General features: G+C 42.0%; 1 protein-coding gene across 1 annotated transcript in view; it reads left to right on the plus strand.

Annotated features, from left to right (window-relative positions):
• Window positions 1–26469, plus strand: part of LOC308124309 (adenylate cyclase 9) — a gene marked incomplete at both ends in the record, with an annotated part of 31470 nt that extends 5001 nt beyond the window's left edge. The window contains 10 exons of the mRNA XM_080487227.1: window positions 19263–19435; window positions 20945–21055; window positions 21425–21681; window positions 21852–21954; window positions 22710–22918; window positions 23662–23821; window positions 23975–24117; window positions 24352–24375; window positions 25005–26308; window positions 26408–26469. Coding sequence (XP_080343353.1) covers window positions 19263–19435; window positions 20945–21055; window positions 21425–21681; window positions 21852–21954; window positions 22710–22918; window positions 23662–23821; window positions 23975–24117; window positions 24352–24375; window positions 25005–26308; window positions 26408–26469 — 2546 coding nt within the window. The remainder of the gene's footprint in view (window positions 1–19262; window positions 19436–20944; window positions 21056–21424; window positions 21682–21851; window positions 21955–22709; window positions 22919–23661; window positions 23822–23974; window positions 24118–24351; window positions 24376–25004; window positions 26309–26407) is intronic.
• Window positions 26470–27336: the final 867 nt, after the last annotated feature.

Raw genomic sequence — 27336 nt, forward strand, 5'->3', positions numbered from 1 at the left:
GACCACAGCGGGGCAGAGTTTTCTGAGCCAAGATGCACTAAAGCCCCACCGCAAGTGAGCTGTTCAGCACCACCGATGTGACAGACATACTACATGAAGTCTAATAGCCCCTATGTGTGGATCATTGTAATTGGAGTTTGGCCAAATTCCGTGTAGAGTTTCCATCCATGTATCTTGCCTATGGCTGTATCCATCTTAGGGTGGCAGGGTGCTGGAGGCAAGGAGGGGTACATCCTGGACATTCGAGATTATAGACATTTATTCATATACTTGGAATGTGAACACTTCCATTCCGGGGTGTTGTTGAGTGTATTTGAAAACATTCTATAGCATTCGCAGAAAGCATATCACAAAATCACTGCAATAAAGGGTTAATTGCTGTGTTTTCCTTTGGTTTGTGTCGCTGCTCGTTTCTGTTGTCCCAAAATGAACCCCCACAAAAAAATCTCTCACTGTTGATACTTCTCCCTCATTTGTATGCACCTTATCACCACTTCCTGGTTGTGAATCTTTCAGGCTGGAGCTGTAAGTTAAACTGAATGACTAAAAAGAGAAGGATCGTAATGAGTGGTGCAAACTCTGGCTTTGATGATGTGAAGAACACTTGAATTAATTTCAGCTCCTGACAGCTTTTTTTTTGTAAAATTGCCAAGCTCCTGTCCACTAACGTTCATATTATATATATATATGCCTCTTATGAACCAAGCTGCGTCATCTTACTGCATGTTCTTAGATTCAGTTTGAGAACGTAAGATTGACCTTTTTGTAAGTCATACTGCTGAGCAAAGCTGTTTGAAGCAGCGCCATACAGTATTACCTTTTCTCACGCCGCTCTCCTCCCATTGCACGGCAGGAGATTGCTAATTAAGCAAGACTGGGTAATCTCCTAGGCTAAAGTGATTAATGTTAGCAATTCTCTATCATCATATCTGCCCACGCTGGCCTGGTGCTATCCTGACCCCAGAGCGCTTCAGCTGCCTTCCAGCCAGTCGCTTTTTTATCACGGCAAATCATATTGATTGCCTGTAATGAGGCTGTCATGGCTTTGTTTATTTATGGTGAGGCAACAAGGGAGATGGCAAGAACAAAAAGTTTCATGTCATGCAGATATCAAAGAAACTAACTCATGCCGAAGGTTGTGCAATCGGTAGCACAGAGGACACTTTGTGTTGTGGTCAGTGGCGTTCATATATTTCGCTCATTTCCTGCCGTTCAGAAGTATGATTGATGAGTTACATTATGATTTACTCGAGCACAAAGAAGAGCTTCGAAGCGAATGGTCCTAGTAATGAAGGCCCTGTTTCCCTTTATTGACCTTACGTCACTTCTTGCCTTGCAGCAGGTATTGGTTATCGAGACAACCATTTGCACATTGTGGAGACACGCTCACACGTTCATTTCCACACATTCCTGCTCCGCCATGTGAATGCTGTTCCACAGGGATATGCCGTCAGTTAGCAAAGTGTGCAGGGTATTTGCCCGAATCTCAGCGGAGGATTGCTTGTAATGGCTGTTACCTGTGACCTTGGCCCCGATAACGGAGATTGGTTTATGAGGTTGTGCTTAAAGAAGCAAGACTGTGACAAATGAAGGTGAGAGAGATGACGAAAAGCACACAATCGTGGATCTGGGGAACTGGAGCTCCTTTTCTATCTTCAGTTGTTTATACTGTTCAGAAGAAATTGTGTTATCAATTACATTAGGAAACCATGGGATTAAACTTTAAAACATTCACACATGCTTTTTATGAGTTTGTTATACAGGAATAAAATAGAATGATTATGAAAATCACCAAGAAATAAAAAGGACGATCTTCTGTGAAACTGTGCGATAGCATCTACATCACTCACTTATATGAAACCGGAGCCTCTTTGGAATGTCAACAACTAAAAGTTCGAATGACAAAACCCACCATCAGCTGTTTTTGAACATGTTTGAAAAAAAAAAAGATATTTAGCTTATACAGATCAGCTGTGGTCCCCCGGCTAGCTCAGTTGGGAGAGCATGAGACTCACAATCTCAGGGGTAGTGGGTTCGTGTCCCACGCCGGGAGTCACCTTCCCGTGGGCTCACCACCTGCAGGAAGGTTCTTAATCGGTGCATTGTGACCTGGGTGGCTGTTCTCAGACTGTCACCCCCACGACCCGGAAACGGATAAGTGGAAGAAAATGAATGAATGAATGAAAGATCAGCTGTAAAATCACTTCAAATGTAGTAATTTCTGTGGGCTGGGTTAACCACTATCACATAACATAAACACGCCACCTTACACCGATTAAATTAAATGTTCTGCTGATGGTAGTATCGGCTCTTGGCAGGCAGGAGGGACGAAAGCTGAGAAGGGAGATGATTTTACCCCGTTCTCTATAAACTTGGATAAGTGTGAGTTAAAGTGCAATTATGTTGATCGCTGTCATGAGGTGTCACAAAATAAATCCGCCGCTTCTTCATGCCATCGTAATTCTATCTTTACTGTATTTGTGTAGCAGTTATTGTAGCTGTAGCTGGCGTGTGATTGCCTCCATTGATGCAAAGGACAGGTTTTTTTATATCACTACGATCTTTCATGATAAGGTCACATCTAAGAATCCATGAATCCATTTGTTATTCCGCTTTATCAGGCTTAAGATTACACTGGGTTTGGGAAGATATCAGCTGACTATCAACAAAGGCAGGGAGAAGCATATGACAGGGCACATGCAGAGAGCAAGACACGTATACATACATTTCCACTTTTTTTTTTTTTTTTTCCGACTGTGGGAGGAAATGAGACTACTAGGAGAAAACCTATATACACAGCAAGATTGCTACAGAAAAGCTTAAATGGATGTCTGATTGTGAGGCGAGAGTTCTAACCACTACATCCATGTGCGTCTGTGTGTGTGTGTGTGTGTGTGTCCTGTCTACTTGACAAAAAATTAAATGCTTTGACTTTTTCACCCTAATATATACACAGCTGTCTTCTCCTCCTGCCAGCAGTCAAATACCTGGCATAGTTTTCACCTCGACTCTTGAGCCCAAATCAGTATGCACACACACACAACGTCTGACTCAACTGTCCAAAGACGAGGAGGGTTGATGGTGAAGTGGACTCTAGCCACTGGAGTGGCCTAAATGCTGGGCGGGGTTATAGGAGGGATATTGTTTAGAGCAGAGTGTTGGTAGGCTGCGGTGGTTAACAAGGTTCTTTAAAATAAGCAGCAAGCACATAAATGGATTAGTATTAGAATGAATTATGTGCTTTTGTAGTAGCCGTTGCATTGGACATCTCAGAGGGGGACACAACTGCGCCAAAGCTGCCAAGGGAATGAAATGGCCAGTTTTTATTTTGCGGTGCCTGAGCCCTGGCTGGAACACCTTGGCTCGCCATGGTAGATTACAGCGCTGCCCCGAGAATAATAGCTTAATACATCACACGACATTGTACAGTGTCACTCTGCACTGGGTATTATAGTTCAGCACAGCATGGTACTGTGGCCTGCAGCAATGCAATCTTACCATTTATCATGTTTGGCTTCATCATACTGAACAAGTCTGCAAACCCTCACCAGCGCGCTTTGTAAACATGGGGCCATCATGGCAAGGTTACCGAAGGTCTACGATGTGGTGATTAGCTGAATTATATAGCGGCGTTCAATTAGGTTATCTGCTGTGTCAAGCTGTGACTCAGCATGTTTACAAAATCTCTCATTCAGGTGAATCGGGCATCAAGGGTATTGCTTGCTGCTTTGGCCCAGCAAGCAATCACAGATTTGTACTCACTGCCCGGATCAAGAGAAAAAACCCAAAAATCACATAATTTCAAAAAGCAACAAATAATGTTATCAGCTTAGCTCTGTGGTCTTTCTATTGAGGTGATACTGTTAAAGATTTTGCTCTGAACATCCATGTTTCCTGTTGTGCTCTATAAGTCCTCCTGAAGGCGACAGCTGTCCTATAAGCCCACTGCTCAGGTGTTACACCACCATCTATCCTGACAGTGATGACCCGGGGCACAGTGGATGAGAGAACCTGATAACAGCCGCACAGCTGTCAGTCTAATAAGAAGCCACCCTTCTCAAGCCGCTGACGTGGTTGAATCTGCCGAGCAAACGGCGTCTGTAGCCTCTGCAGTGGAACATGATATGAAACGGTTCGACTTTGTTCAGAAGTCTCTTGGCATTTTTCCCTCATCTCAGTTTGATATGAGAGTGTGAGGCCAAGATAACTTGTTATTGGTGAGAAGTGAGCGGCTGTGGCTCGGTTGGAACAATGGTCCTCTCTCAATCGGAAGCTTGCAGGTTCGATTCCCCATCGTTCCCTATCCACATGTAGAAGTATCCTTGAGAAAGACTGTGAACTTCAAACTGCTCCCAATGGATGTATTGAGCACCTTGCATAACAGTCACCTCCATTTCTGTGTGAGTGCAATCCATTTACCATCGGCTGTACTGCAGGTACTCCTTTCATATTGCTACTTTGTGCTTTAAAAAGTCACCAGTGCTGCAAGATGTCATTTAGATACGGTAACTTTATTTCAATTAATATTATTAGAACAATTTTAGTAAAGAAAATAGTCACCATAGATCCGTTGAATTGTAGTAAAATGCATCAAAGAAAGCAGTAAACAACAGCATTGTTGTACCATTTGTATTTAAGGATCAAGCAGAAATGATCCATAAACACAATTTTGTTATAGACTCTGCAAAAGTGATGGAGAAATAAGATTTTCATTCTTTTTGAATGTATTTAATCTAAATGATGAACACGGTTTCTCCTCCTCATCTAATAAACCCAAATCTGACCGAATAAGAATGTAAAATGTAGACTCACCTGAGGCCTGTCACAGGCTTCATCGTTTTGAAAAGCATATCAATGCCATCCCCGGTAACTGTTCATTTATGCTCTCAGGTATCTGATCTGTTGAGGTGCTTTGTGTTTGTGTTTGAGTCGCTCCATTAGGACATTGAACTGCTGGCTTAATGCAGGTAAGCTAATGTAGTGCAGCCATGCATTGACCTGTTGTGTGGAGGTGGACCCTGACAGCCACTTGTATGATTATTCCATGTCCTCCAAAGAGGTTGTGTGCAGTGGAGGAACGAGAGTGTGTTGATCTGAAGGATAGTTGATATAACAGCAAGTGTTCTTGATCTAAAGTCCACAAAGTATTTTGGACATATGCTGAACTTTCTTGTCATGAAACAGTGGATGAAAGGATACACACCAAGGAGAATATTTGACCCACAGTTTGAAAAAAACACATTTCAATGAATGGGAATTCCATACAAACCCGATTACCAACAGAATTACAATCTTTTCATAGCTTTATTTGGGGGCAAAACTGAGACATTTAAAAAAAAAAACCTGAGGATAATGTCAACACTCCTAAACACAGTGAGGATTTGTATAGGAATCATCAGGCGTCTTTCTCACAGACAGCATGTAGCAAGCCAATTTGTTATGCAGTAGGAGTTTTCACATATGCGAACGTGCGCTGAAGATCAGCTTGTACATCCTCCTGCAAATGTGACTTTCCCTCCTGTGGAGAGAGCACTAGAATAAAAGCCAAACGGGCACAGTGGAAACGAGGAAAAGACACCTGAGAATATGGCCATAGCGGAAAAAACAAGGCTGACTGAAATGGAAAAGTAAGACAGAATGATGGATAGTTGTCTCTTAAGGTCTGTCCCGTTCAGTCGGGGCTTATGTGCTGCTAATTTCTCCAATCATAACACCCTCAGCACAACAGTGCACATGGGGTATGGATGACTCCCATCTGCAGCCTCACACACACACACACACACACACACACACACACACACACACACACACACACACACACACACACACACACACACACACACACACACACACACATACACACACACTAATTCCAGTTCAGCACTCCGGGCCTGCAAAGGCTAATTTCCATGGCAACGGGCCATTGAAAGGGGGTGAGGGTCAGCTGGCTCTTTTTAGACAGAAGGACTGGTGCGCTGATGAACAGAAAAGGGCCAAACTGACTTTATTCAACTAAATCTTTGCCTTTGGCATTGTGAGAAAACCAAAGCGAGTTAGGCCTTACCATTTCTTCAAAGGAGATCGACAAAGATACAAATTGCACACACTCCGAGTCACACAATTGTAAATCTAAAAAAAAAAAAAAGAAAAAAAATCCTGAAGTAAGCATGAGTGGATTTTCTTTCTCCAGCCGTTGTTATCTCACTGTTTGTGATTTTTATTTCGATCTCCCCGGGCACAGTTTGATCTCATACCGTGTTGGACTAAAGTAGCTCTCTCGTTGTCGCACAGACACTCGGGTGATAAATTGCTATCATGAGTCACTGATGCATCCTAAGCTTTTTTTTTTTTTTTTTCCCTTTGTGATCAAGGGTACAAATGCCACCGCTCCTCTTAAACAGATGCACACCGGCTTTTCGTGGCATTGATGCATGGCGCGCTCTTAAGGTGGCACACTATAACCTCCAGGCGCACCGCCACCGCACACTGCTCAGCCATGAACACTCACTTTTGCAGCTTTTGGTCAGGAGTGCTAACTGCAAACACCCACATTCAAGCTGCCACACCCTGTCCTTTGTTTGTGGGCTGTAGTGACTCGTTAGTGTGCACAGTGGGAGTGAATGTGTGATAAATGGCTGTGTGAATTATGAATGAGGGATGATGATGATGGGGAGGCAGCGCCTGCCGGAGCCTGCTGCTTGCAGCGCTCGGTGTGCACAGATCGACTGCACGCTCGTGCGTATGTGCAACGTGGAGTGGAAGTGTGATCAATTTCTCAAGCCCTTCTGTTTTTATGTTTAGTCTGCACATGCATTTCTGATGGGTCGTATTTTCAGCGGTTCAGCCTGTTGAAATGAATGTTGGATAATCCGAGTCCAGTTTTAGCTTGATCCTCTTAGTGGTGAAGAGAGTACATTGAAACGCTCGTCTCTCACACCCTTTCTGTGTTTCTATTAGACACTTTTTTTTTTTTTACCTTCGATTCGAGCAGTCAATTTCCCGCACTGCTGTTTATACTTCGTTTCTTTTGTAAAAGCTTGTCATGGATATTACGTTTCCTATAAACCAAAGGCATTATTCCCTATATCCGCTATACCCGAATCAAGGTTTGAATCCCTCCCCACAATCTGTCTGTCCCTTTACCTTTCTTTGCAAGTATCCCCTCACCCCAACCAAGCCACCTCTGAGCCTGGTTCTGCAGGTTTCTTCCTGCCAAAAGGGATTTTTTTTCCTTTCCACCATCACTTGCGCATGCTCAAATCGAAATGCTGGGGTTTTCTTTGTAAGAATGCCTTTGAATGACTGTTTTATATTTGGTGCGGAAAAATACAAGGGAATTGAATTGATTTTTTGGGTGAATGGTGATGGGTAAACCTGAACTCTAGTTTATATATCCTCCCTTTTGCCCAATCATTTTGACCTCAGAGGGGATCAAATCAATGTCTCTTGGTGAATTAAAGTAAAAAAAAATATTGATATAAAAAATTAAATACTTCAGCTCAAAAACATTAAAAATATTTTAAAAGTGAAGCCAAGCTATCATTTGTCACATATAGTGACCTATATATGAAAGTGAAACTCCCACACATCGACTTGTCAATTTTGGTTGAATGCTCATTATTATTTGTTTTCAGCTGATCTATAAAGCGAGTTTGTTCCATTCATATTCAGGACTATCACCACTATAAGCAATATCAGTGTGATTATACAGTGAAACAGTCCGCCATGTCAAGAGGCTGATTTGTATTTAGTTGAAACGTGGAAAACTTTTCTTTTTAGCAATAAAAACGAAGGATGAATCAATTTAATATCAGCTTATCAGAAGGGAAAGTATTTCTTCATATACATTTGGACTCCAGTCAAGTCATTTCTGGATTAAATGTTATCTTCACTTTCAGACTGCACATCCATCCGTCAATCTTCTATACTTCTCAATAATACCGTTTATTTAGAGGCGCCTTCCTTGACACTCAAGGACACTGTACAATCATACAATCATTCTTCATTCAGTCGAGCTCTGGAGCCGATCAGCACTAAGTACAGTATGTGTGATCTCACTCTTGCTGTTGCTGCTTTCAAACTCCAACTCGTCTATTCTTCCCCTTACTGCTTCATCCTCGCTGCCATCCATCGCATAAAAGATGTTGCATTTTGAACAGCTTGTCTACAGCAGAGTCCAGCACCTATAGCTCGGTGCTCATCTATTATCAATTTTCATTTTTCAACGCAGGTAACAGATGTTTGACTGCCAGGTGTTCCTGAATTGCATCTGCCATGTCCCTCTTGTTTCTGAGGTCTGTTGCTTTTGCAACAGTGGCAGCTGAATATTACATATAACCCCCCCCAAATAAAATCTTAGACCAGTACTGTAAATAATATGTTGAGCCATGGACAATTCATGTTTAATCTGTATTTAAAGTACAAATAAAACTTTTTTCTCTTGGTGAAATTAGCATTGCAGGCATGAATGACAGGATGACATTCTGATCATGTGTTGGTTTAGTTTTTAGCTCTGTTGATACATTTGGTGACAATAGCACTCACTTGTGACCGCATTCTCATGATTAATGCAATGTTTAGTTGTTTTTTTTTCCAGCCGTGTGTATCTGGTGTGTCTGTTTCATCTCTCATATGGACTGAAGTCCCTGCCTCCAGCTCGTCCTCTCCATTGGCTTTAGTCCACGGCAGCCCTCCTGCCTCCTTTCTAGCTGTCAGCTGCTCCTGCAGCCATGTACTTTATAGCCCCAGGAATCCCTCTGTGCTGTCACTCCTAAAGGCCATTGCCGGCTTATGTGTGTGTGCGCTAAGTACTTGATATATTCCCAACGGGGGTCATCCCCCACCCTTTTATCACTTTCATTTTGTCACTTCATTTTTTTTTCCTGTCGTCGCTTCGTTTTTCCTCCCTCCATCTTGATGCCGTCTCATTCGCTAACCATTGAGTCATCGTGCCGCATCTGCTGTTTTTCAAATGGCACCTTTATCAACAGTGAAACATTACAGCAATGTTTATGCAAGCAGGTTTCATATCAAACTGCTCCCTGTCCTCCTTATTGAGCTGTGAGAATTAATAAACATGTCATTGCAGCTTTTCGTTGGGGTGAAAGTCATAGTGCAAACACAAACATACATACACTCTATGTTTGTTTTTGGGGTTTTTCTGGGGGTTATTTTATGTGGTGGAAGCTCAGGTTGTTACTCGCCTCCTGATTCACTCTTGCTCTATCATTGGCCTGTTCTGGATAAAGAGTCCTCAGCAGATCGCTCACATTTTATCGTCAACCCCTCGTGAGGACGCCATTACTCGCAATGTTGAATGAACAAAATCTGCAGAAGGCGAGGACAGGTGGCGTACGAGAGGGAGGGAGGTTTTTGTGTCCAGCCGCTGTCCGTTGTTCTTGCTATGATCATCAACCCCGCGGCCACAAAAGTGGCCACTGATCAATACGGGAGTAGTGCTTGTAACTGTGGGTCAATAGCATCTCTGACTGAGATTGTTTAGCATGTGATAAAATCGAACTTCAATTATAAACAGGACTGTAATGGAAAAATGCCTGACAGTTAATTAGTGGTGCACGTTTTATCATCTTTTTTCCAGGTCTGTCTTTAACTGATTTTAAAACTATGATTGAATATCAAATGGCAGGCTTTTTAGGGACCTCTTCAGTTTTGTGTGTCACCACACTTTATGGACTTCATATTGTACTGGGGTATGTTGTGAAGTGTAATATACGGGTTTATTGGGACTATATACAACATATTGAGACTTCGCTGACATACCAAGGCCAAGAACAGAGATCATCCCAGGGTAAAGCAATAATCCAGTACAATAAAAATGCAGTTTAATAAGACATTATATAACAGTTTCTTCTTCAAGGTAAAGATTCAGGACTGATCTTATTTGTTTTTATGCTCTTTGCCAGACGTTTTCTAGTCTCCTGTCTCACTCATAGACTGAATAAATTACTAAATGTTGTTACATAGATTAAAGCGTTAGGCAAATGTGGAAGGATGAGCGTCGCGTGAATCGGGAAAACCATATTGTTACAAGATTATCACAGAACAAATAAACTATTTTTTGTTCAATGCTGACTTTCTAATGATTTTCACCTCCAAAGTGTTTCTTGTTCCCATTGACATACATTTCAATAGATAAGTGTCAATTATTTTTACAAAATATTTATTGAATCTACATTTCTTTACTGTTGGTTTTGTACTAAAGTTTACTTTATAGTTTCAATTAGTCTCCATTACAAAACTCAAATTTAAAAGAATGTGTATTTTGTTGAAATAATAAAAAGGTTTTTAGCCAGTACCTATTTGTTTTTAATCAAGATTTCTTCTCAAAAGTAAGAAAACGTTGCTGGGAAAAAGCATCTTCGGGCCCCCAGATTTTTCCTGCTGCCCCCTGGCCCCACACTTTGAACACCCCTCAATTAAGGTGTTTTCTATTGTATTTTAAGACGTGTTATTTGATTTTACACTGTAGTTATTATAATCACATTCATTTGAGATATATATGTATACTGTATAAAAACAGATTAAATCAGGTATTTATTTCAATTCAAAGGCTATGAAAATGATAGGTTTTTGCTATAAAGTGAGCTATTAAAAATCTAGATAAAGAGACTTTAACATATTGTGAAGAAGAAAAAAAGGCGTCCGTTTAGACAGATGTGCTGAATAGTAAAGTAGCCATATGGTCATCATTATGTGCGAGAGGAAAAGCGGAATGGGGAATTAGCATTCACAGAGCTGCGTGTGGGTGAAGGGTGAAGGAAGATGGTGTTTTAAAAAGATGAGATGGAAAGAGAAGAGCCCTCTATGCCAGCGATGAGGCAAATGGATATCGGCTTGAAAACAAAAGAACATGGAGGATAGTTAGGTTAGAGGCAGAGAGAGAGCAGGGGAGCGAAAAAGAGACACAGTGAGCCTGTGAGTGCGATTGACAAACGGGGGAGAAAATACAGGCCAGTGAGCAAAGGAGATGGAGGTGGGGGGGGTTAAAGATTTTGGAGGGATGTCAACTGTATCTGTTGTTCTGCCAGCAGACCGTGGCGGCCTGGGACTGTCGAGGATGGAGGGATCGGAGGCACAGAATACAAAAAAAGAGCGCAGAGAGCATGCGAGACAGACGCAGCCAAGCGAGAGTTAAAGACTTTGGAGAGATGTCAAGTGTTGCTATTGTCATTTTGAGTGAGCCACGGTCGGCCCTGATTGAAGCCAGACAAAAAGCAGAAACTGAATATGGACAGTTTGCTTAAGTGCCACTTTTGTTTACGTCAGTGGAAGACAAAAAGAAGGGAAGGATATTGTTTGAATTTGTTGATTGCGACAGGAAGAATGACCCCAGAGTGGCCTGTTGTGCCGGGACAGCGTGTGTAAGCAGAGAAGAACTGTGACGTAATTCACAGTTTGGAGACATGTTTTCATGGAAAGCTAAAGCTGAGAAGGCCCAGGTGTTGTACAGGACCTGCTGTTTCTTTTCTAGGAGCTGCGGCTTATATAACTTGTCCTGAGAGGTCACCGTGGGTTATCGTGGGCCTGAATGTTTGAGAGCTCTGTTGATTTAGCTGTGCTTCACAGAGTTTGGCGTGTACACATTAGAAGTGGCTTCAGCTCGACACAGTCTGCAGCACTGTGTTTGCCACGTATTTGGTGCAAGTTCAGAAATGTTTAGTCGCATTGTGTCTTTAAAAATGGAGAGTTTTTCTCCTACAAGGGCTCTACAAGAAGGCCAACCCTACTGCAGGGGATGATTATCATTGTGCAACCTTAAATACTTATACGAACCATCATGATCAATGACATGCGGTTATCTTTGCTGAACTGACTCAATCTGCCTCATTTCTGCTTGGCAAAAGTTAAAAGAAGAAAAACGACTAGTGCATAAAAAAATTAATTAACTGGGAAAACCATGTGCTGCTTCAAATCTGTTTTTGGTTTTCAGATGAAGTAAATGAAGTGGATTTAGAAACTGGGAGCTTCTGCTCTATTGTGCTGGGAAAAAAAAAAAAAGAAAAAAAATCATTGAGCAACTAAGAACTATATCAAATCCCTGAGGAAAACTTTCATTATGAAGTCGCCTCACAATAGCTGCTTCTTTTCACATTGTTATATTCTATGTAAAATGCGACGATTTTGAACAGGAGATGCGGCAGCATTTCATTCCAACTTCAACCAATCAATCAAACTTTAATTGTATAACATTTTTAGTACAATCAAATGCAACACAAAGTGCCCACCCATCTGCCCATTGTACAGACATATCAAAGATACATAAATGAAAAATTCTAAAATCCTACAAGGTAAGGGTGAAAAGGGAACATTAGTTAAGAGCCTTAATGAAAAAGTAAGGTCTTGAGCCTGCTTTGAAAAACATGAGCATTCTCTGTAGCCCTCACGTTCTCTAGCAGGCTTTTCTATAAACAAGGTGCAAATTACTGGAAAGCAGCCTCATCGTAGGTTCTTGTATTAACAGAGGGAATGATCAGAAGGCCGGTGCCGGAGGACCCGAGAGTTTGTGATAGTCCATAAGATAAAAATAAATCTGTAAGATAAGAAGGCGCAAGACAATTAAGACTTCTAAAAACCATAAAAAGAACCTTAAAATCAATTCTTAACAACACAGGGAGCCAATGCAATACCTTTAAAACTGATGTAATGTACTTTCTGGTTGTTTTTTTTTTTAACGGGGGCAGGGGGGGGGGGGGGGATTACAGTAATCAAACTGTCATGAGACAAGGGATCAGCATCTCCATGCAAACTCTGGATATATTCCTACGATGATAAAAAAAACATGCTTTACATGTGGAATACAACCAAGCATGATTTAAAACTGGCACCCAGGTTCTTTATTTGATCTGATGCTTTTAATGACAGTGCCTGTAATTTAGACAAATGCTTCTCTCTCCTAGCTGTAGGATCGACAATTAAAACCTCAGTTTTGTCTGATTTTACGTAGTGTAGATCATTTCTTTGTAGCGTCAATGCTTGTCAATGCTGGAACCCCTGTGTTATTGGATATATTACTGTTATGGAACACATACAGTTAAGAATCTGTTTGCCTGTTATATTTGTGTGTGTGTGTGTGTTCAGTCAATAGAGAAATGTGTGAAACATCCTCTTCTATATATTATTCATAAGGCAGTGTGTGTAATCAACAAAGACAGCATGTAAACCAGCCTTCCTGTGTCTTAATGGATAAAAGATTAAGTTGTCACTCATTATTTGAAACGAGTCGGCGTTCTGTCTTACATGTTGTTTGGCTCCCCAGAAGGAACTTGTGCTCTGGAGAAGTTTTCAGCTTTGAAGAGGAAGGTCACTGCTCACCCTCCTCTCCTAACTCTCACCCATCTCTGCTTGTCCTTTGCTGTCAGAAATGACTGCTGCAGTCGAGTCCCCCTGCGATTCCTTATGAAAAATGCATGTGTGTCATTCATGCTTTTTCTGATTGAATGGGTTCACTCAGAGATAGCAGAGACATTCTTTTCCACCATCCCCACAAACCAACATTCAAACATGCTCTATTTTTTCAAATGTTTCTCCTTTAAACATTTATTTCTTTTTTTTTAGATCTGTGCAATCTCTCTCTCTTTATTACCCATTCTGTCCTCTGTGTCACAATAATGAAGTTCTCCTACGCAGCTTGTCATGCAGTACAGGTTTTCTTCTTGTTCCTCCTGTCCTCTTCCCCCCTTAGCAGGGACAGGATGTGCAGTATATCGCTGGACGGAGACACAGTGGAGGCAGGAGGAGGAGGAGATTGTTGCTGGCATTGCCAAATGGCATGAAGAACTGCACAGCCTAGCGGTGCTTGTTTCCCTGAGCCACCTGCTCCACTGCCCTCCTGCTCTGATACCTGGCCCAGCAAAGCAAACCTGTCATTATGGGAAGATCAGCCACCTGGTGTGTGTGTGTGTGTGTGTGTGTGTGTGTGTGTGTGTGTGTGTGTGTGTGTGTGTGTGTGTGTGTGTGTGTGTGTGTGTGTGTGTGTGTGTGTGTGTGTGTGTGTGTGTGTGTGTGTGTGTGTGTGTGTGTGTGTGTGTGTGTGTGTGTGTGTGTGTGTGTGTGTATTTCTTTATTTCTGTTGTAACCACATAAATCTGTTTGTACTGTTGCATTATGGGACTAAATAAAGGCGCAAACATGATATAAAGTCAGAGTAAGTAGTTATGGCTAAATTGACTGTGGTTTTTCTTTAAGATTCGTTGTAAGTCAATTAATCTCTAAACACAACATGTGGGTGTATTTGTCTGGGTCTTCTGCACAGGTGTGGAAATCAGGTTGATTCCCACAAAAAAAACCCTGGGGATTCACACTTCTGTGCGAACAAATTGAGGTCGCCATAGGAAAATTCATTACACGTTTAAGGGAGGCTTGAATAAGGTTAGGTAATAGATGCCTTGTAGTTTCGACTCTGCTAGAGAAAAGTCTACAGGAAGTCTATGAAAGTCAGTGCAATGCCCCTCAGAAAGTAACAAGTGTGCGTGCGTGCGTGTGCGCGTGCGCGTGCGCGTGCGCGTGCTGAGTCTAGCATATCTGCCAATCCTACCTCTCCCTTTGTTGCCCTGTTTATTCGCTGCTGTTAATAAACCTCACTGGGAGCATCATTGGCTTCTCGGCCTCACTTGAATCAGAAGAGAGAAATGGGGTAAATAAAAAAAAAAAGCTTTGGGATTATATGCTCAATATATTCAATGTAGGTGGAGTGATCATTTCCCTTTCATGTTTTCCACTTTCACACCCATAATAAAGGTAATATCTAATAAAACACCACCAGTTCAACACGTTCAGACACTTTTCCATTAAATCCATTGTAAATATGCACATTTTACCACTTGACAGCTTGTCAGTTTTTTGTGTATTTATTATGTTGTAAATATTGACAATTCTAAATATTTATTATTCTTGAATATTCAGATTTTATTTCTTTTGTACAATATGGAGTTGCTGTAAAAACTGAATTTCCCCCATGTGGGATGAATAAAGTCTCATCCCTGTTCCCTTTTCAAAATGTATTAAAAATGAAGCTGTAACACAAGATTTTTGCTTTAGGTTGTCTTCTGGGCCGTACAGGCGCAAAGTGGATAGTCCTCTCTCTTTTAATGACAAGTTCAAGTGCAGTTTACTTCTGTGAAAATGTATGGATGAATGCTTGGGTGCGTTGTCTCTTCATTGTTTTGCTGCTGGTGAGTTTACATAAGGTGGTGCTTATTGTTTCCTGTGGTTTACATTTCACGGAGCTGTTGCTCTTTTCTTGTTTTTTTTTCTGTGGCAGTACTAACCAACAGAGTCCCAGTTTGCTCTTTATGCAGCAGAATGCCATTAATTCTATCCTGATGAGGTCAGAGATATGGTTAAAGCTGTGGGTGTGTTCAAGGTTATTCTTAAAGCTGAATGGTTAAGGTTAGAACTAGGGGCTTATCACAATGAGTCAATGCCATGTCCTAATAAGGACGCCCAAAATTGTGTGTGTTGAATCCATTTTTTCTTCTTCTGCGTATTTGTTTGGCTCACCCAAGCTCTGCACGAAATCACTCCGAACACTGTGCAAAGAGGGTTCAGGGGCAACCATTGTCCCACAAGAGCTGGGACGTGCTCTGACGAGGTAGGAGGAAGGGAGGGGTAGAGGTGACGCTGTTATTTGTTTTTTAACAGTGTTTTCTCGTGTCGCTCTCGTCTGTCCTGAACAAAGGGGCTTGGAGAGGGAGATAATGTGACTGGGCTCTCATGGGGAAAGGTTATCTACTGTTCCCTGTCAGCCGATCGCACAAGGCAGGACTCTTCAAGTCCCGCAAACCTTCAAAGGCTGTCACTAATGATGCTTTTCAATTAGCCCAAGGTCACTGGAGACACAACCAACACACTCGTACCTGCTTCAGAGAGCGTCACGCAGATGTGATGTGACAGATGGATCCTCAAAAGCAGAGACGCTCAGCAGGAAATAAACTGGAGACATCAGCTGGAATACAGAGTGAAGTTTCCTGACCTTTTCCCCTCTGACAAGACCTTTAGAGCTCAGCTTTAGTTTTTTTTTTTTTTTAATGTATTGTGGAGTCAGCTGTGGGTCAGAGCCTGAAGCTACTGTCTGACAACACTAAAAACTCCACACAGTTGAATAGTAGTGTAGTAGTTCACACTCCTGCCACATGGCGAGATCGTTGTTGGGCGGGTTGGACCCGTCTCTGTGGAGTTTGCATGATGTCCCTGTACTCTACTTTCCACAAGAAATGCATGTGGGGTTAATTGTTAACCCACAATTGTCCCTAGTTGTGATTGTGAGTATGTGATTTTGACCCGAAGTGGTATACATGATATGGATGAGTTTTAGGTTGGATTGTAAAGATGAGACATTGTTAGTCTACAGAACGGCACAGGTGGATGGAAAACAAAGAGCTGCATGTAAACTAATGGAACTGCTCCCTAAAACACTCACAGATATTGCACAAGTCTAGTTCAAGTCCTCCATTCTGACCTGTGAAGTAATTCTCTGAAACAACCTGTTCGATGCAATTAATCTAATGTATGTCCTCAATAACATGCAGAGGACAGACATGAATTTCTGACCCATATTTTTTCCTCTATAGTAACATACCAATGGGTCAGTGGAGTCGTGGCGTCTTGATTCATAGCCAAGTGTCTAGTCCGGTTTCAGCTTGGGCTCTTTTCCATGTGGTGTTTTTCATGTTCTCCCTGTGCATACATGAGATTTCTATCAGTGCTCCACAGTTGCTATTGTATCGTTTAATCCCATAAATTTTTATTATGAGTTTGGTTGTTTTCTCTGTAGTGTTCTTTTCTAACTTGTTTAAAATGATCTTTTTTTTTTTAACTCTAATGTTTCTAATATTAGGTCTGTTCATTTCATTCACCGTCAAATATTCTCTGCTTCACATTCGTTTTCTTTTTTTTTTTTTCTCCACTCCAGTAGTGTGCAGGAATGCACATTATTAAGCTTGAAATTCTTCATTATCTTTAATAAGCACTTACTGTATTGGAGAATGGAGGCTGAATGGTCCACTGCTTTCAGTTAAGACGGATTTGGCACGGTCCCCAACTCTCACAGTTTTATTATTAGTCTGCAGGCGCCTTTTGCTTTTCATTACACGATTAACATTTACCATGACTCAAAACATATTAATGAATAATGAACTATGGTTGGCTTACTTGAGTATTTATGTAGGCTTTAAGCCGAAGACGATGTGATGTTTGTCTGAATTAATGCTCCAAGTCTGATTTTGAAAACACAAGAAAAAGACAAGAAAATAGTTCAATTTCACAAGTCTACTCACCTTTTCAAAGAAAGAGTGTCTGATACATCTTTACCTGTGGTATTCAAGCAAGTTAGGAGAGCGCCTAGTGCCACTGGAATTCAACATAAGGGAGAAGATGGAAGGAGACAGAAAAGACATAATGGGAGGGGCAAAGTAACCCAGTTGACCCGAGAGCATAAACAGAATTCAATATGTATCATAGTCGGAGGCAGAAAATAATTTAATTAGCCAGCTAATGAAATCACTCGGTGCTGTGTGTGTGTGCATTGCGAGCATTTATGTCTCTGGCTCTGACTTAAGCGCACTGTCACATATTCTCATTTTCAGAGGCAGTCAAAAGCTCTCCGCGGTCTCCTGCTGCCTCTTCCCATCGGTGCTGCCACTCTGCATCACTGGTGCGGGGAATTAGTTTGTTGTTAGTGCCGTTTTCTGCCTTCATTTCCCATCTCTGACTCTCATCCACCTGGCTATCGATCTAGTTACAGTGAAGTCGTCCATCTCCACCTCCACTTGTGTTTCTGGGTCGGTTCGACAGGGTGTGTAGGTGGTTGGAGTGGGTGTTTTTGTGAGTTGCACTTGTGTTTGCTTAGTTTTGCGTTTGCTCTTTTCAAAATGATTTTGTACACATTTTGCTTTTGCATTTGAATCTTTCAAACGAAGAATGCATGCTCATGTTTCACCCATATATGTGGTCTTCGTCAAAGATTGGAGCCCCTGGTTGGCTCGGTGGAGGCAGAGACAGGCCTGTCTGAGGTACTCAGTGGAGATAATGCTCAGACCCTGAGGCTGCAGATTCGCTGACAGTTGAATTATGTGGCTCCACACACGGTCACAGCTACTTACCTGTGCGTCTGACAGATAACTGTTACTGTGGTAGTGGCTTGTCACGACACAGCGATGCAGACAGTGAAAGACTGAAGAAGAGTTCGGTCACACACACTTGGTCTTTTCCTCAATATGTGAAATTCGACGGTTATGGAGTCGAAGCCCTGGAGTTCGGCTGACTGTGTGTTTGTGTCTTCATGATTATATCATCACACCAATATTGGCAGGAAAAACCCAAACACGAAGTGAGCCATATGTCTGCATGAAAAAATATGTACAATGCTCAGCTGGAGCATCTTCTACACTATCCTGTGTATATGTTCATTTTGCAGCTCGTGTGCCAGTCAACTCAAACGGGGCTAAAAGCTCTTCAGAACTGTCTAAGCTATGCCCATCTTTAAATCGATCATTTTGGACATTTATTCATTGTTGTGGTATTTTACTGGTATCTGTATGAATAAACCCAAAATTAGCAGACTCACAATATGCAATAGGGTAATTATTCTGGGATTCTCCTTTAATGAGTGCATCCCATAGCTGAGCACTCACAGAAATACACGGAATATGCTCTAACATACACACCACATACCTTGTTGGAGTGATGGACACGTAGTGATAGAATACACAGGTGTTCAAACATTTGGCAGATACCTGTTGAATGTGAACACGGCTCAGACATCAGATGTGAATATATAAAAAACAATACAAAATGCATATATATTTATCTTAAATTCATGCTCTCATTACAGAGAAAGTCACAAAGAAAACTAATGAATATACAATCATACACATACACAATACATCAATTTATCCTCAGGCTATGCAAGAGGAGAAGAGGAATATATGTGAGGATGAGAAATGACTAAGCATGTAAAAACCTTTACATTTATACTACGCATACATGTTGAGAAAATAGAAATGACTCATGTGTCCGTCCTTTTACAAATCGAAAAGATTGATATTCACCGTTTCTTCCCTCCTAAAACCTGTTCATTCATTTCACAGATGTTCTGATACAACTCTACAGCCACCACTTTTCTCATCTCTGCAGAGATTATGAAACCCAGCACTGCCCTGAAACAATTACATCTGAAAATAAGAACTGATCTTTCGCTGACACCCTGCCTCTTTTTTTTTTGGACTTTCTGTTTCGCTTCGCAGGCCTCAAGACTTACCTGATTTCTGGCAGGAAGATGGAGCCTCATTCTCACTGCAACTGCTCCCAGATGGGATTGGCTGGGCCAGAGCACGCTGATCCTCGATGTCCAACGGCCCGAGTGTACACCCCTGATGGAGCCCCCTCGGTCTGCACCATCCCCCCAGAGAGAGCCAAGGTGAGTGGAAGCTATCGCAATGAAAATTCTGTGAAGTTCTCAAGTACGTCGGTTTATTTCTGGGATCTTTTATCATTGCGCATCCACATTGCCTGAGGAAAAACTGTGAGCTCTCACACTGCGCATCTTTGATTTTGTCTTTGCCCTCTCTGTACTTTTGTGTTGGTGTATCAGAGCTGTGATAACTTAAAACATTTTTTTTACATGCAATGCCATCCATATATTTGCTCGTTGCATTCATTTTAACCTTGTGCACCTTGTTTATTTAATTCTGTCATCTCTTGGTGTGACTGCATGTGTTCACACGCTCTCCATGTGGACCCTCTCTTCTCCTTGACTCAATTAGAGTCTGAATCTGAGAACAAAAGAAGGAGATCTCATTAATTAAGCAGTGAAAAGCGCTGTTCTCTCTCATAATAAGACAGTATAATAACTGACCTTTAGTACTAATTAACCCAACATGTCCGTACATGAAGGTCTCCTTGGTGCTGCCTTCAAGGGAAGTTTTTCTCATTTGCTTCCAAATTATAGCCTACAACAAGGTAATGGACTGGCCAAAGCCCTGCAACGCATTAGTCCTTTTAATTACCTTCAAACCTCTGCACCAATGTGCAGGGGTCACATGAAATGATCCCTCTCTCAACGCACAAGCGCTCCATGGTGCCTGCAAAGACCTCTTAGCTCTCTGATGATACAGGTAGAGGGACAAAGTGTAGTCAATGGAGAAAGAAAGGAGGAATCGGGAAAGAAAGAATGACGAGGCGCCAAAGAATTCATACAGGTCATCAGTATGGTAATGAATTATCTCAAGCAGAAAAACTGGAAGCCTCTTCTCCAGCCTGCCAGCCTACGACTGATGACCTCTCCATTTACTGTCTTGGAAATTGTGTGTGACTCTCGCACAAATTCAGATATAGCTCACACTGAACCATCGGCATCATCAAAAGGCTTATTAAATTTGAGTGTGTGAAAGGACCTTTAGGGCAGCTGTGGTAATAAATGTTTGCATGTTCAATTATAGTGCATAAGCCTTCTCTTTATATTTACATTAGGGAGGGTGTAGAGACATATTTGAGCATGTGAATGTACTGTATCTGTGTCATGGTCAATCATACCACAATATAACTATCACAACACACACTCGCACAAATGACCCTGAGCCAGTACAGACCTCCTACACACCAATTTCACATTTTTCCTACTGCTGCTGTTAACATCCTCCTCACTGGTAAAAAAATATATAGTAAAATCTATACAGATGCAAAGGAAATTCTTTTAAGCTTTCAAGGTTGTGTTTAAGTGACATGTGCTATCATCTTTGTTGCAATGATCCGTTGCATGTGCTCTCGTGGTAGCCGTGTTGTCATCAGCACCCTCTATCTCGAGCATCTTTTCATGTTCTTCTCTGCTCGTGTGCTGTCCTTGATCTGTATCTCTCGGTTTATAAATTCTCTTTCTTCTTTTCTGTCCCCATATGCTGCATCTCCCGCTCTGTTACCTCCGTGTTAGTCCCCCTGTCTATCCTGCAGTGTGGCCCTTATAGCAGTGGAGGATCAAGTTGTGGAGGAAGGTGTGGTCCACAATGGCTGCCATGATGACCACAAAACCAGCATTAGCAAGGTTAGCCTGCTATTATTTAAACTCTCTTACAAAATTGGATCACGCGTTTATATTCAGAAAGGGTTCGTATGTTCCTTCGGGACATTTTATTTGATGTCACCAGATTGTGGCATTGTGCTCGATCTCTGGTTGCAATTATTTAAGCCCAGAAGTAAAAGGAACGTCTTAAAAATAGTTCAAGAAAATGGAACTCCGTGAGTCCTATTTAAACCATGTCACTTTCATTTAAATTGCCTCGGCTTTGAATTGTGTTCACCCTATTTTCGCCATTATATACCATTGTTGACCTATTCAAAAGAATAAATAGTTATTATTACCACGCGTCCCTTTTTAGCAATGAAGGACCTCTCTCTCCGCTGTCCTCCCCAGGAGTGCTCCAATCTCAAGTGTTCTCCAGCAGTGTCTGGAGGGCGCAGCACCAAGGCTCTGAATGGCCTGCTCAGTCCTCGACTCGAGGCCTTGAACAACAGCCAGACATCGCTGTGTGAGATGCTGCAAGAGAAAGAGAAGAAGACCTGGAGCGGAGGAGCCATGGGCATGGACCACTCAGTGCTAATCCCTCTTAGATCTAAGAACTTCAGGGAGAGGAGTGATGCACACTTTGTTGATGTTATCAAAGAGGACAGGTAATTAAAATTGAGGAATGATCCACTGAACCTGCTCATTAATATTTTCAAATCGTGTTCCACAGTGATTTTCAGTTTCAGGGGGAAATTCAATCAAAACTTCATGTATTTGCAATGTTTCAAGTGTAGTCATTGTGTCTGACGTCTGGCATTTCCTTTATCCGTGACAGTCTGATGAAGGACTATTTCTACAAGCCGCCCATAAACAAGCTGAGCCTCACCTTCCTGGAGAGGAGCCTGGAGTCTGCTTACCGTATAAACTACCAGGAGGAGGTGAATGTGCAACATGTCATCACATCCTTACACCATTTGTCGTATGAGGGCGGATATAGAAATAGTGTCTGTACTTTACTATCTTGATGTAAAGGTACTTTAGATCAGAGTGGGATCTCTCAGTAGTCAAGGTTTCACAACTCCTTATGTCTTTTCATGATGCAATCCCTGATATGTCTCATGTCACCATATACTATCATGGGAATATTAGGTTTCTAAAGTTTTTATTTGCGTTGTTTGTGTGTCTGAGTCTTGTCTAGAAAACCTGTTTGCGTTGCAATATGGCTAGACGGGTCAAGACTGCGGCAAAGAGAAATCACTGCAGGACCTCAACAGAGAGTTTACGTTGAGCTGTGATGTCCTCTGCTGGTGTGATGTCAAAAGTGCATCTTAAAAGTCATGGCTGCTGGTGTTGAGCGATCATAGCTGAGATTTGTTCTAATTGCTAGAATATGATTCATTGCTATGATAAAGAATTCTGATTAATTTTATGGATCCCTCATGGTTAAATATTTGAAAAGCTTTTCATTCATCCTTATTAACATTTAAAGTGATATGGTGTTAGGGCAGAGCGGTGAAGTGGTTCGCACTTTTAATTGGTGACTCTCAATTTCCCATACATGTGAAAGCTTCCCTACATCAGAAAAAAACAAACTGTGTAAAAGATGAATGAACGGATTATGCATGGTTGAATAATTTTTGGCCTAATCTGTTTTATTGCATTGTATTTTCTGGCTGCTTGTTTTCTCTCTCAGGTGGAGACCCAGGCAGCGGTGCAGACATTTGCCAGTCCGACTTTCAGCTCTTTCCTGGACATGCTGCTTTGCTGTTCAGTATTCCTGGCTCTCTCCTTGGCTTGTTTTCTTCAACCGCTTGTTACTCAGCAGAGTCTGTCCTCACCGGCACTCATTCTGACAGCTGTCGCTGCCCTGTTCGAGGCTGTGGCTCTGCTGTTTGCCATACGGTGAGATAGTACAAAGGCATAATCCCAATCATGTCAGTGAAGCTGTCTGAAAACCCCTCTGTGTGAAGATCGAGAGAAATTGTGTCAATCAGTCAATTATTGTTCTAGTGAACATGAAGTGTTGGCTTCATCAGTGTTCCCCACTTACTATGAGTTTTACATACATGATTCCATTGCTGGAGGAACGGAAAGGGTTTATGTCTTCATAATGTCAACCAGTGACTGTTGCAAGCTCTTGCTTCTGAAAGTTAAGATTTACCATCAGCATGGTTAGTTCACATGATAATTGCATGGGAATTTTGCTGATAGCAATGTGTTTTCTGCTTTCCAATGGAAATATTGAGTGGGAAATGTGCTCACATCCGAATACATTTACAATGTATTGTGTGGAGAGAGAAGAATTAAGAGAGAGAAACAGAGGAACGAATTTGGGCATTGTTACTTATATAAATACTTGGCTAATCTAAGTATTCCAAGTATTATAGATAAGAGCCTCAAATGAAAATAACCAATTATTCATCAGCAAATAAGTAAATACTGAGTAATGTTTGAGTAAGATATATTGTATTGGGCATTCCAAGCTCTGATCATTTCAGGGAGATTCTTTGAGAAGCCAATCATTTGATTTTATAATATTACCAAGGACTGATCAGGCTGAGGTCAAACTAAATGCTCCAGTTTGCATCACTCTAATACACCGCAGTTATCTCCATTATTTACGCTGTACTATTCTTCCTCTCCAGCATGGCTTTCTATCTGGACAGCGCTCTCAGCTGCACACGACTACTGATGACAGGTATCTCAGGCTGGATCGTGCGTCACGTCATTGGAGCCTTTCTGGTCTCCCTCCCTGTTGTAGCAGTCTTCTGCCATGTCACCTGTGACAGGCATCGTTCCATTCAGGTGATCATCAGATTCACTTGTTCTTCAGTATTATTATTGCTATTGTCTCCATTGGTGTTGGGGGACATTCTGTTTCTACCTGATTGGCCACCATACTTATTTATATGTAATAGATTTTTCTAATTTTGCTTTCCTCTCTGCATCTTTCCCCAGTTTACCATGTTCATCTGCTGTGCCGTCATCATTTCTATCATTCAGTATTGTAACTTCTGCCAGCTCAGCTATTGGATGCGCTCCACTCTTGCAACATTAGTAGGGATAGGACTGCTTACCTTGCTCTTTAACTCCCCCTGCAGGTAGGATTTTTCTGTTTACTAGACATGAACTGTTAGTGTGGAGAAACTGAATTGGTTGCGCCAGAATATTTTTTTTTCCACAAGGTCTTTTGTGTTTACTAACAATCGGTTACTAAAGATGTCTTACTAAAATTTTAAATGGCAGCAGAAGTATATTTCTGTTTTGTTGCAGACTGTGATAAATAGCTCTGTTTGAACTACAAACAGGTCTCATTTATGTTTTATCTCTTGCAGTGTTGCGAACAGTTTGCGCTTCTGGTAAGTATGATAGTTAAAATCTTTGGCATCATAAGTGTCATCTGATCGGAGTTGATACGAGAACGACACAAGTGACAACATTTTCAATAAAAGAAAATTGACATTTTGATTAAATGTCTTCAAGGGTGGTTTCAATGGTTAATTCTGTCACTCAATGGCGAGAATGATGGCCAACAGATCCTTTCTGTATTTAATGTTTCTCCCAGTTACTTATGCTTGACACAATGCCCACAGATTTAGACATTGGGTTTATGGGCCCTTTCAAATTGCACATACATGTGACATGTTTGTTGTAGCAGTAATGGAAAAAGATGTACCCTGTTCACCCTGTGTAACCATGACAAGCTACAGCTGCAATCCCTCAGTCCTTATCTGGATAATGTGAAAATAGAGGTTAGATGCATGGATGGAAACGTGGCATTAATGAAGAGATGAGCGTAGCAACAACAATGCACCTAAAGATCTCAGTAAAAATCTGTAAGTCAGGTACATTCAAATTAGTTACTGCCTTGGAGGGATGGAAGCTCTGTTTATTTTGGCAAGAAAAATATTTGCGTTAAGCTTATGTTTGTCTCCTTTCTTAGAAAATGTTCTCCTACTTCATGGTGTTTGCCTCCTTTCTGACACAGGTCTGATGGCCAAAAGAACACAAGCAACAGCTCCATCGCCACGTCTGACGACTTTGTAGAGTCTGAACCTCAGCCACACCCACAGGACCTGCTCGGCCCTGAAGCCTGCGTGGCCTTTTTTCTCCTCCTTTTATTGGTCTGGTTCCTTAACCGTGAGTTTGAGGTCAGTTACCGCCTTCATTACCATGGCAATGTGGAAGCTGATCAACACCGCATCAAGATTCAGAACATGAGGGACCAGGCCGACTGGCTCCTTCGCAACATCATTCCCATCCACGTCGCTGAGCAACTTAAGGTCACCCAGAGCTACTCAAAAAATCATGACAACGTGGGCGTGATATTTGCCAGCATTGTCAACTTCAGTGAGTTTTATGAGGAGAGCTATGAGGGAGGCAAGGAGTGCTACCGTGTCCTCAATGAGCTAATTGGTGACTTCGACGAGCTCTTGCGGAAGCCCGTCTTTGGAAATATTGAAAAGATCAAGACCATCGGTGCTACCTACATGGCGGCGGCAGGACTCAACGCACAGCAGTGTGCAGATGCAGCACATCCTCACGCCCACCTCCGCGCCCTTTTTGAATTTGCACTGGAAATGATGTGCGTGGTGGATGACTTCAACAAGAACATGCTTGGCTTTGGCTTTAAGCTTCGCATCGGCTTCAATCACGGGCCCCTAACGGCGGGCGTGATTGGCACCACGAAGCTCCTCTACGATATCTGGGGCGACACAGTCAACATTGCAAGTCGCATGGATACGACGGGTGTGGAGTGTCGCGTACAGGTCAGCGAGGAGAGCTACTGTGTGCTCAGTGGCATGGATTATGATTTTGATTATCGCGGCACAGTGAACGTGAAAGGCAAAGGCCAGATGAAGACCTTCCTTTACCCGAAAAGCAGTGACAGTGGCCCCGTGCCTCAGTACCAGCTCTCTGTCTCGCCTGAGATCCGAGCACAGGTGGATGGCAGCATTGGGCGCTCCCCCACTGATGAAATCGCCAGCATGGTGCCCGCATCCAGTGCTAAGAACAGTAACAACACTATAGTGCCCAGCGCCAGCACTGGTTCCTCTGCTGCAACAGGACTTAGCCGCGTGAAAGACACCGCAGACAGACGTCCTGTGGTGAAAACTTCTCTCGCCAGGCGGTCCGTTTCTCACAGCGGCCTCACGTCCATACCTGGAACGTGTCTTGAACGGCCTCCTCAAAATAATAAGCAGCTCATCGTCGCTCCATCAGTCCAACAAGCTCCATCTCACAATTCAACCAACTCCCAGCAAGACAACAAAAAGGACAATGACCATGATGGTAGCATCACTGTCGGAGAATTAACAAGACTTTAGAAAATTCACAACAATGGCACTTTTATTGTTAATCCTGTACCCTTTAAGCTCTTGTTCCTGCCAGGTGACATGCAGATTGGTTGTTTGTTCGGCCCTCTCCGAGGCAGAGGCAGAGTACGTGGATAGACCCGCCAGCCTCCTCTCGTCTGCAACAACGCAAGTGTAAATATGATCAGCAGATGTATTCAAGGGTACCGGGTGGACCATCAGGAGGTTCTCGGGCAGGAACACAGAAAATGGGAGGATGAGTCGAATGAACATTTTCTTGCCCGCTGCAGCTCCCATTTTCTGTCATTTACTTACTTGATTATCTTTACACCTTTAATCCTCATTTTTTTCTTCATGTCTTTTAAGTGCCTTTAGAGTAGAATAATGTGTAGACGCCTTTTCAAATAAGGGAATAACAACAGAAAGGGAAAACTGTAAATGACAAGACTTTTTTGGAAAAAAAGAAGCTTTGCTTTTGTTACAGGTTTACTTTTTAATCTATGTTTTGCTAAAATAGTTTTGCCTTTTATCAAATATGGGAGCAACAGTAAGATGTGTCTCAAGTAGGTTAAAGCAAAGGGAAATAAAACAAGATGTTACCAGATATTTCTATTGGTAAAATCTGCACTACAATGTTGTATAGTCTGTGTCCATGTTGTTCTCATAAACCAGAGAACCCATCCTGAAATGTACAGCAGGGACTAATCAGTACAGGCAATACAGGCTAAGGAGAGACGAGGCTGGGCTGTATGAGTGTATTTGCATGCCTGTAATGTCTGGCTGTCTGTGTTTGTATGTATGTGGTGGTGATCTTGCCTTTAGTGTGAGTTACTCAAATAACTTGATGAAACTTTAGGATTACAAAAACTTAAACAACAGTGTTGCAGGGAGTTAAAAATAAAACAAACTTGTTTGCTGATGTGGCAACATTTCTATCGTCCTCTATTAAGATCTATGTATTGCCTCAGCACTGAGGGATGATGGCTCTTAGCTACATTTAATCAG

Source organism: Lipophrys pholis, assembly GCF_963383615.2.
Source record: "Lipophrys pholis genome assembly, chromosome: 19".
Lineage (NCBI taxonomy): Eukaryota > Metazoa > Chordata > Actinopteri > Blenniiformes > Blenniidae > Lipophrys > Lipophrys pholis.